This window comes from Austrofundulus limnaeus, unplaced genomic scaffold (genome assembly GCF_001266775.1).
Source record: "Austrofundulus limnaeus strain Quisiro unplaced genomic scaffold, Austrofundulus_limnaeus-1.0 Scaffold930, whole genome shotgun sequence".
NCBI classification, from domain to species: domain Eukaryota; kingdom Metazoa; phylum Chordata; class Actinopteri; order Cyprinodontiformes; family Rivulidae; genus Austrofundulus; species Austrofundulus limnaeus.
In genome coordinates, this window is record NW_013953332.1 from 107,721 (window position 1) to 119,566 (window position 11,846).

An 11,846-nucleotide genomic window follows, 5' to 3' on the forward strand; every position below is an offset into this window, starting at 1 on the left:
CTTGGGTTGTTTCCGACATCTGGTGAAAATTTCATGTCATTAGCACCTCTAGTAATATATTTACTGAGAAAAATGTTGACGTGTTCAATACTTATTTTACCTGCTGTAGGTCAAAATCCCTAGGAGGAGTTTGTCAGAGTTCTACATGAGCAAAAATGAAGAACGGCCAAAAAACAACCTTTGACCCAAAGTGGTTGACTTCCTGTTGGATTTTGGGTATACCGCCAAGAGACTTTGGCTGTGTCTCAATTCGTGTGCTGGGTGGATGAGTGCACATTTGTCGGCTGCATACATCATTGCCTCGCGTGGAGGACTGTCCCAATTCGAAGGCTCCTCATCATGCGGCTGAAGAATGCAGCCGACAAACTCTAGAAATCCGAGGATGGATCCGTGTATCCTCACTGGCCGAGGATATCCCAGGATTCAATGCAGCAAAATAAACAGAGAAATGAAGACGGTGGAGTTTTTATTTTTTTAATGATTCGGTGTAGTTTGGAAATTCACCATAGACTGAAGAATTTGTTTTTAAAAGTAAATTTATCAACTTAGCTGTTGAAATTTATGCTGTAGTAAGACGTTAAATAAAAAATTTTTACACTAGAGCTAAACCCGAATTAATGTTTTTTTAATTTATTTATTTAAGTGTAATGTTTTAACATGAAATTATTCTTCCAGTGAAAAGACTTGTAAATACATGTTCCAACATATCTCACCCCTAATTTACACTATATGCGTTACAGCTCCGGTCCGACCTCCGCAGCAAACACACACCCTTTATAACCATTGAGAGTGTTTACACTGGCTGCACAGGGCGGCGAGCGGACGGCGATCCGTCAAAATTAGATCCAATCCTATTTCTGCCGGATGCCGGAGCTGCGCTGGAGTCATTTTATAAAGGTGACATCACACCATCAGGAAAAGAAACAAGCACAACATCCATATTTTCAAAATAAGACACTATTAGGCGGGATAATTTGTCGGAATAATGTCAAAATCCCAGATATATTAATCAATACGTGGATATATTTCTACACAAATGCTGTCAGAATGTATCAGATGAAATCATGTAGCATGAAGCTATGTGTACACACACCATGCACGTGGATTTTGTTTTGAAATCAGAAGTCTCAGAAAGCCGACAGCGAGACAGTTTCAACATAGATACAAAAAGCCTTTATTTCGTTGATTTCAGCTGTGTTTGGAGTTCGTCCACATTCATCACTGAATTTATCGCGTGATCTCCGTCCTGCAGGTCTGTTGGACCGGAGGCTGTATAAATTGAGACACAAACGAACAGCTGCGACCTGCGCACCGCAGCGCAGCGGAGCGGAGCGGAGAACGCATGTAGTGTAAATCCGGCATAAGTCTGATATGAAACTGATCACTATGGTAACGGGGTAGTGCGTGGTCATGTAAACGTACGTCAAGCCTACGTCAGGCGAAGGGTAGACCGTCTCATTTTACAACAGTTTTGAGCAGCCTACCCAGACTAGGAAGGGTGTGGCCCATGTGAACCAGCTGGGCTACATGCTCATGAGGACCCAGACCATGAACTGAGACACAGCCTTTTTCTCTTGTTTTGGGGAGTTCTACGTATGTACAGAATTTCAGCTCTCTGTGATGCACCAGGTCCCCTATTGGCCCCTGTGGAGCCATTTGGCCCCGCCCATTCAAAAATCCAATGTAATACTAAGCTATAGCTCTAAAAAGGATCATTACAATTACAATCGGCCTAATATAATAATAATAATAATAATAATAATAATAATAATAATAATAATAATAATAATAATAATAATAATAATAATAATAATAATAATAATAATAATAATAATAATAATAATAATATTTAGATTAACAATAGGCCTTGGCAGCACTTTTGCTGCTCGGGCCTAATTATTCGGGTCAGTGTTATGTGTATTATCTACCTGCTAATGATCAAACTGTGGACTCCATACTTGCTCTCTATCTTGTACTTTCCTGGAGCATCCAGTGGGTTGACCAGCACTCCTCCTTTGTACCTAGAAATAAACATATTCAGCAGAAAATATTATCTTATGGCCTTTCCAAAACCAGCCCAGGCCTCCTTTGCAAAAGAGATGATCACAATGGGATATGCCTGGTTAAATAATGGTTAACAAATAAAAATAAAATGTTTTACAATGCAATGTCATATACCTATATAGAAATACATTTATTTAAAATGCACCATATGAATCTGTGCCATCATAAACTAGCAGAGTAAGCAAACACCAGTGAGAAAAGTTAGACAGATGTAAAATACACATAATTTAAAATATGTAAAAGCTGACCATTTGACAATGGGCCTTGGGTTGCCTTCCACTGTGCAGAAAAGCTTGACTGGGGTTTTCTCCCACACAGTGTGGGGTCGCAGGGCCACCAGGAAGTCAGGCATCTTGGGAAACTCCTCCAACAAGTCACCACTTTTTCTCATCAAGTCCTTAACCTGAAGAGTGAGAAGCAATTCTAGTGAAAACATTAAGGACTGTGCAAAAGTTTACCAAACATCAGTATATTTATACGGGCAGTGAGTCATGATAAAATGCTGCTTTTTTAACCTGTAATAATTGAAAAGAATAATTTTATACAAATTTTTCTATAGAAAGGAACAATTTTCAGCTTTTATTTTGACAGTGAAGTCATCACTCTATATGATAAATGAAAATGTGATGAGTGTACATACACCTATAGTAAATCTAGTATTACAAATGTATAATTTTGTTGTTGCATAATAATGTTGAAGTTGTTTTTGTACATTGGAATTAGAGTCAAAATAAGAGAAACAAGTCTACTAGAATAAAAAGAGGCCACATTTCATGCCAGACATTTAGATTATGAGAACTTCACTGACTTAATAAAATGTTGATAATAAAGTTGCCTGGGAGCTCATATTATATCACAAGATTTCATGTTCAGAATATGTTTTGGGCATTGCTCTCAGCTACTACCAGATCAAATTTTTGCTCAGCATAATTAAAACTGACATGAGTTGTAGCCATTTTGGATTTTGTTACTCATGAGCCCCTAAACAGATGTTGGTAAATGGTCTGAATTTATATAGTGTTTTAGTTTCTTCACACTCCAAAGTGCTTTACTCTTCATTCACTTATCCACACCCTGATGGTGGTAAGCTACATTGTAGCCACAGCTGTCCTGGGGCACACTGACAGAGGCTACCATGCACTGACGTCACCAGACCTTCTGACCACCACCAGTAGGCAAGACTGGTGAAGTGTGTTGCCCAAGGACACAACGACTGAGATGGATGAAATGGGAGCTTGAACCGGCAACCCAGTGGTTACAGGACTACTCCCCTCTGCCACAAATGTACAGCTACAGACCGAACTACATTTAAAGGGATCTCCGATTAGTTGTAACATTAGACTTTATTTGATAAACATTTATTTTAACAGTAAAATAACGACTGTAAAAATACTGTAGGATGTTTAGTTTTTATAATTTTTAAAAATATATTTTAACACAGATGGAGCCATTTTATTTACACACAAAGCATTCTGGGTAAATGATGACGTGGATAGGTCCTCGGTGCGAGGCTGCTAGCGAGCTATATCCACCCTGAAGGTTAATCTTGGACAATATCTGATGATCGACTCTTTTAAATGAAACCAGAGAGCGTTGACAGAGAGGAGAAGGTAGAAATGACTCAGCCTGGAACTGAAAATATGGATGGAGGACAACAGAGCTGCTTCATGGAAGAACAACCTCAGATTAGCCTGGTAGCCTTTGCGTTAGCCCAGATGCTATCACCATATATATGTATTAGCTCAGCGCTACACATTCTCCTCTCATCACTGAGGTCCTCCATCCACATGACAGAGAGGGGAACACAAAAATGACCAAGCTGTAACTGAAAATATGGATGGAGGACAACAGAGCTGCTTCATGGAAGAACAACCTCAGATTAGCCTGGTAGCCTTTGGGCTAGTAATGAGGCTATATAACCTTATATGTATTAGCTCAGTGCTAGCGCGACAAAAAAGCTAAACTGAGGTCCTCCATCCATATTTTCAGTTCCAGGCTGAGTCATTTCTACCTTCTCCTCTCTGTCAACGCTCTCTGGTTTCATTTAAAAGAGTCGATCATCAGATATTGTCCAAGATTAACCTTCAGGGTGGATATAGCTCGCTAGCAGCCTCGCACCGAGGACCTATCCACGTCATCATTTACCCAGAATGCTTTGTGTGCAAATAAAATGGCTCCGTCCGTGTTAAAATATGTTTAAAGTTTTAGTTTAAAAATTATAAAAACTAAACATCCTACAGTATTTTTAGTCTTTATTTTATAGTTAAAATAAATGTTTATCAAAAAAAGTCCAATGTTACAACTAATCGGGGATCCCTTTAAACACCAAGGCTCAAGCTGCAATCTTGAATGAGATTAATTCTAAAATGCATTCAGTTTTTGATATAAAATTGATTACTTTCTGAAAGTTTCAATAAATTTGTGGCCACTTTTGGTACGGATTCACCCCAGAGTTTATAAAGATTTATGTTGAAAATGTACAAACACATGTAAAGTACAACAATTTTAGATTAACAACAAACAACTGATGAGCTGAAGAAACAGCAGCTGGGAAAGAACATTTTCTATTATTTAATCTAAAACTTTCTTAATCTTGTAAATTCTGTGTAAATTAGCAGATTTTTTTAGATATGAACAACTAAATAAAATGTTTAGATTAAATTTGCAATTATTAACTTTTATTATGTTACTTAAAATACTATATTACCTAATTCCTAAAATGCAGAAATGGATAAAATGCATCAAAGAATATAAAGTCAACCAAGTTCTCAAATATCCAAACGTGTTTTTCATTCTTAGTAAAAATAAATCTAAAGTAAATGCAGTCTCATTAGGTGCAGTGTTCCTCTAACCACTGACCTCTCTTTGGATGGCGATACTGTCCACTTGAGCTTTGGTTGCCATCCTCATCCTGTGAAGCTCCTCCTGAATAACAGCTAGTCCTTTTCCAACATTTGAGGTCACTCTCTGGTACTCCTCAGTTTCCTCAGCAGTCCTAATAACACAAACAACATACTTACATATCATATTTTTACATATGCACCATCAAACTATCACAGTGCTGTGCAGAAGCCATGGGTTTATCTGACGTTTTTATTTAAAGCGGATGACTTTTGATAAGAAAATTTCTTAACTGTGAGGACTTTAACTGTACTATATACATATAGGCTGACAAAGACATTACCTCCACATTAATATTATAATTTATTTCTATAGCTGACCAGCGGCTATGAGTAATTCAAATTAAACAGCTATTAATGTACTGTATATGTGCAATCAGAGGTCTTATAGCAGTGTTCCAGTCCATTACTGTATTAACATTTGCCTAAAGTAGCCTTACACAGAACTGCAGTCAATGAGAACTCACCTCTGCCGGAAAACCGGTACGGTATAGGCTGGTTCTGCCATCGCCTCAGTGGCCTGAGCCTGCACCTGACTGGCTGATTTACAGCTGGTTTTCCTGCTGAGGGCAGAGGCCAAATAAAGAAGTCAAACACAATGTTGCTGTAACAAATTTTAGGTTTTGATTTGTCAGAAGCTGTCAGCTGGTTAAAAAAATACTGTGATCCATCAGAGCCTACTTACTTGAATTTAAATCAAATAGTGTTGTTAATAAAGCTCAACAAAATGTGTGTTTTCTGAATGGAAAATGTCTGGAAGTGTTTTCAATGTAAAAACTTCTGCAGATTCTTAAAAAACATCCTTATTTTTAGAGGTTCTGAACACAATAGGTGATAAATGCTGATACTAGTGGTTCAACTGAAACATTTTCAAGCTTAATGTAAACACTAAAGTATGGAAAAATGGCCAAACCAGCTTTTGTTAATTTTGATGCGATTTTCTCAAGATCTTGAAATAACCAGTGTTTTTAACTGCGTTTTGAGAAAACAAGCTTTGTGAAGGGCAACATGGTGATGTAGTTCAGGGTGTACACCAGCTCTCCTGCAACCCAGCATGAAACGATTTTGTTTACTCAAGGTATTAGAAACAAGCTTTAAAACACTTGGAAATTATTTTAAACTTCAGTTCACTGATCAATGATGGGTGCTGATATGAAAAGTTTTAGCTTGAACTAGTTAAAAACATGACTGTCCAGATTTCTGATAAAAATATGGCTTTGAATTGTGCTTTTGAAATAATTCCTAGTTATCTTTTCTTTCTGCTTGGCCTTCAGAGGAGTCGGACGCTTCTTGCTTTCTCTCCCGAACCCTCCCTCTTTTCCCTGCTTTGCTGCTGGATCAAGCCTTTCTTCTGTCTATCATTTGGCAACAAAAGAACTATGAATGCAATTGATATAATTTTTTCCACTCTGAGATTAGAGCGTAGGGAGCGCAGTTGTCCCAGCGTCGGGTAGCTGGGGGTGGTATCTGATCTGCCTGGCACCTCTTTCCATTGAGGATGTCGAAGATGTTTTTATATTTGGATTTATGATAATCGGATTCCTGCTGATCGGCTGTGGAGGAGTTCTGGATTATCGGAAATTGAGAACGACACTGACGGTATTCCGGGCCTGTGAGAAGCTGTCAGTGACCCTGGATGGGATCTCCTGTACGGTGAAAGCACAGACTCAAATGAGGGGGGCGCGGGCCGGCTGTGGTCCCTGGACTTTGCTAGGACCGCAGCCCAGCAGCGTGTGCATGAGGAGTAAGGCAACATCTGGGTGAAGTTCATACGGGAGAGGCGAGATGGTAACAAATTTGGATTATTGGCATTTTCGCCACACAGAGGCTCAGTTAAGACTTTAAACCAGTGGAAGAAAAGTCTGTTGCTTGCTCTAAAGAATATATTCCTGTCATCAGATCCCCACAGATGTGACCTTGGTCGCAGCTGATAAACCTCCCTGGATGAAATGTTGGAGGAAGCCTTGATCCACCCCCACTCCCTTTCCCCAAACCCCACCTGTGTCTGGACCCGGTCTGGAGGCCATGCTGGGTGGAAACAGAGGAACTGAACTCTGGTGACCTGTGCTGACTGATAAGAACTGGTTGGACTCTGTAGGGCTCCTCTGCACCCCTTCCCCACTTATATATGCTTTGTTCCCCCCCACCCTCCTCCCCTCTTTAGCTGCCGTTTCTTGCAGAATGGTTTTTTGTACGCATGCTCGTGTTTTTCGTATTAAACACAGGATCAAAGCTCTTTTTTTAACTCATCCTTCCTTTGTGTGTGTATTCTAAACTGCAAARGTAGCGTACTACGTTGCGCAGGGCCTTGGTCATTCGTTCCCCCGTGTCTGTCATGTGTGTGTGTTTCTCCGGACGGATGTTCTAAACTGCAAATTTCGTTCTACATCGCATCTTGATGTTGTGTAGGAATGACAATAAACGATTCTTGATTCTTGATCAAAATAAAATGAGCTTTTCTAAATCAAAATTAACATAATAACCTATCCTGAGAAAACCAGCTCTGCTATCTCAAAATACATTTCGAAGCACATCTCTCTTTTTCTCTTGACTTCCATACTAAAATTAGCTGGTGTTTCATATAAATTTGAACAATAAATAAAAAATGCACTACACCTTGGTCTGTGTACATATTTACTGTATGATTGATGTGTTTATAAAAGTTATTCAGACCATCATGTCTCAAACATCTTATTGATGTCACTTTCTGTAGCTCTGACCACTTGCATCAGGTAAAGGTCAGGTTCTGGTGTTGGTATGAGTCATCTGACATGGGACAAATGCTACATGACAAAATAGCACCAGGCTTGGTAATCAAAGCACGACTGTAATGAGTCAGACCTGTTGCATAGATAATTGACACTTTGCTCTACCTTCATTAGTGACAAAATAACACACTTATAAAAGAGCATCAAGTTTAGCATACATTTGTTTTGTTGCAGAGCATACAGACAGCAAAGTATGATGTGAGGCTTTCTAAAGACACAGCAGTGCAATTCAGGAAATATGCATTTATGTCACTTCAGTTATGACACATAGCAAAAGAAGCAGAATACAAGTAGGAATAACATTTTCTAAAGGTATGATGGGTTTGGGCTCTGAAGCTTCTGGATCACAAACTTATCAGTGACTTCAACACAAGCCCTGACAAAATGTATGGAATCAGCAGTCTTGGATGAGCACTCATTCAGACATTTCATTCTGTAAAACAAACTCAGATCAAAAACATGATACAATAATAAGGTCATTCCAAAGGTCAACTTGTTGGCTTTCAGGAACACTCAAAGAAATGAAGAGAAAACATTGTGGAAGTCAGTGAATGCTACTTTTATTGACCAAGCACAGGGAAAAATATGGAATCACTCAATTCTGAGGAAAAAAGTATGGAATCACTCAAATTGGAGGTAGAAAATAAGGACACACCCAGTCAGTTTCCTTTCCCTAAATGGGCACCTGGCTCAGATTAGATCTGCTGGTTAGTCTGCAGTTAAAAACACCTGCAGTCATGACACCTTGGAGGGCTGCTGGACCAAGTGGAGTGGACAGAACCATGGCTCCAACAAGAGAAATGTCTCTTGAAACAAAGAGAGGATTGTGAAACTTCTTGAAGAAGGTAACTCTTCACACATGGTTGGTAAAGATGTGGGCTGTTCTCAGTCAGCTGTATCCAAGATATGGACCAAATACAAACAGCATGGAATGGTTGTTAAAGCCAAGTGTACTGGTAGACCAAGAAAGACATCAAAGTGTCAACACAAACAACTTAAGACCATTTGTCTTGAAAACTGAAAAAGTACAACTAAACAGATGAAGCATAAATGGGAGGAAGCTGGAGCCAATGTATGTGACTGAACTGTAAGAAATCGCCTAAATGAAATGGGATTTCAATCCAGGAAAGCTAAAAGAAAACCATCATTGACACCTAAACAAAAAGAACAAGACTGCAATGGGCTAAGGAGAGGCAATCATGGACTGTGGATGACTGGATGAAAGTTATCTTCAGTGATGAGTCAAGAATCTGCATTGGACAAGGTGATGATGCTGAACTTTAGTTTGGTGCCGTTCCAGTGAGATTTATGAAGAGGACTGAAGAAAACAACACATTTCCACAGTCCTTGATGATATGGGGCTGCATGTCAGGCACTGGGGAGATGACTGTGCTTCATTCTTCTATCAATGCACAAGTTTACTTTGACATGTTGGACAGTTTTCTCATCCCTTCAGTTGAACAGATGTTTGGAGGTGATGAAATCATTTTCCAAGATGACAATGCATCGTGCCATAGGGCAAAAACAGTGAAGGCATTCCTTGGAGAAAGACACATTCAGTCCATGTCATGGCCTGCAAATAGTCCAGATCTCAACCCAACTGAAAACCTGTGGTGGAAACTGAAAAAAAAAGGTCCACAGGAAGGCTCCATATCTGGCAACAGCTATCAGAGAGTTGGCACCAAACTGATGAAGAATACTGTTTGTCACTCATCAAGTCCATGCCTCAGAGACTGCAGCTGTTAGAAAAGACAAAGGTGGTTCAACTAAATACTAGTGATGTATTTTGAATGGTTTTTTGTTTATCTGTTTTTCATGATTCCATACTTTTTTTCCTCAGAACTAAGTGACATATTTTTTTTCCCTGTGCTTGGTCAATAAAAGTAACATTCAGTGACTTCCACAATGTTTTCTCTTCATTTCTTTGAGTGTTCCTGAAAGCCAACAAGTTGACCTTTGGAATGACCTTATTATTGTATCATGTTTTTGATCTGAGTTTGTTTTACAGGATGAAATGTCTGAACGAGTGCTCATCCAAGATTCCATACTTTTTGCCAGGATTTGTGTAATGTTAAATGTGCTTTTGAAGTAAAAATATTTTAGAGGTTCCAAGATACATAAAATGTAGTTTTTGATGAGTAAAATTACATAAACATGAATAAAATTAACTGCAATATTTTTTAACAAGCACAAATGTGGTCCTTTAAACCTCTTCCTTACTATAGACACAGTTGATGTGGTTTTATCAAGTTTAAACTGTAATAAAACAACAGCAGTCATTGTTTGCATTCACCACTTGTAATGAGGTAATTTGTTGAAGACAAATGAAAAGCAGACACATTTAGGGCACGAATCTGAACAGCAACAGATCTGCTTTCAGCAAATGGTTTGATGCATTCGTTTTCCTGGCAAAGCAGCAGAGGTTTACCAAGCAGCAGGTAGTTTCATCTGCATACCTTTCAGTCTGCTGCTTGACAACATGTTTACTGTGATGATAAGCATAATCAGTTTTAACTTGGCTCACATGCTTCTTCTTATACCAAGGTATGACTTGGGAGGCCATGATGGGAACACTTCAAGGAGACCTGATCATGAGCACCAAGGGAGGGGGGAGACGGACGACACCAAATGAATCAATCAACTTAGAAATGTCAACACAAGTTTTAACTTTTAACATTTCTCTCGTTGTATTAATTACTGTGCAAGATTACAAGTGTCAAGTTTCCTATTGTTAAAATACAGCAAAGTCACTGAGGTGGCTTTTAGGAAGAATTTCTACGGCGAGTTTTATTTTGCTAAATGTCAAAAACATTTAGCAGTTTAACCTTTTTAAGCTTGCCTCTTCCAGTTTCTTTTTTCTTTTTTTGCAACTTTACAAAGTTCAGCTAGCAGTAACCTGAATTATTCTGCTGATTCTAAGATAATTATTACCAAGAGCTCACATTCCTTACATCACTTTATTAAAATCAGTCTGAAATCAGAGTAATAACATTCCTGAGCATATTTTAAATAAAAAATATGAGATGTAAACAGTCATATAACTTACTCTTGCTAGCCATAAAATAAAAATAAACCTGCATCATTCTTATCCATGTCTGTTTAGCTGATATGAATTAGAAAAGAGGGTCAACAACCTCTTAAAATCAAGGTTTTGCTCAGAGAGATTAAGCACTGCTGCTACCCTGGTCTTCTTATACAAAAGACATGAAAGGCAATTTGTTTTAGCTTCAAACTTCAATATCTCAAGCTTGACACCTTAACTTCGTTCAAAACTTACCTTCAAGTTAAAAAAATACAATAAAATTAACCCACTACTCAGCAAATAATATTAAATTTGACTTACCTCGAGAGATTAAAACAGCAGAAAGCGGTGGCAGACCAGCCTGATGCTGCTTGGGAAGCACTTGCTGATGGTAACAAAAATATTACCCTCTCATCAGAGGAATGCTGTTCCCCTTCCACCCCATGTATGGATGCACTTACAACTATATATAGAATTTAGCCTTAAAATTTGTTCTCAATCTGCGGTTTGTAGTTGAAGAGCTTTAATTTTTACCTGCAAAATAAATCAAGTGTATGATGTTATGTTTCACTGACTGCCAAACTTTGACTTTAAGGCTCAAATGAAAATGGGATTAAAGAAGGGAAATCTGTTAGTACAGAGAAAAAGAAACCGACATAATCAGTAAAACATTCATCATGTCTAAGTGTTGCTTTGTTTTTGAAATAATTAAATGGAGTACCCATTTACTTATTTATATTAGCAGTTTATATTTTAGAAGGATTAATAAAACACATCCGACATTTGTATGCCAACAATATAAATTTCAGCAAGAACTGAAACCAACTTTTAAGATTATTTTGTGGCAGTTTCCCACACTCTTAAGAGCTTAAGACCTTTTTAGGATTCTTGAGACAGCCTGTCCTCCTTGGCTCAACACTTGCAGGCAGTGGTCTGGTTATTTTTAACAGCAGATCCTGTGTTACAGTGATACCCCTGCTTTAAACTGTACATAAGATTCTGCTGCTATTTTTGATCACACAAGCTTAAAAAAAAAGCACACAAGAAAAGATATGGATGAATAAAATGCAAAGTCAATGTCAGAAAGCCACA

General features: G+C 38.4%; 1 protein-coding gene across 1 annotated transcript in view; it reads right to left on the bottom strand.

Moving 5' to 3' along the window:
* Positions 1-11,093, bottom strand: part of myom2a (myomesin 2a) — a gene marked incomplete in the record, with an annotated part of 67,075 nt that extends 55,982 nt beyond the window's left edge. The window contains 6 exon segments of the mRNA XM_014029629.1: positions 1,929-2,021; positions 2,313-2,467; positions 4,924-5,059; positions 5,432-5,527; positions 10,189-10,317; positions 11,076-11,093. Coding sequence (XP_013885083.1) covers positions 1,929-2,021; positions 2,313-2,467; positions 4,924-5,059; positions 5,432-5,527; positions 10,189-10,295 — 587 coding nt within the window.
* Between the last annotated feature and the right edge of the window lie 753 nt (positions 11,094-11,846).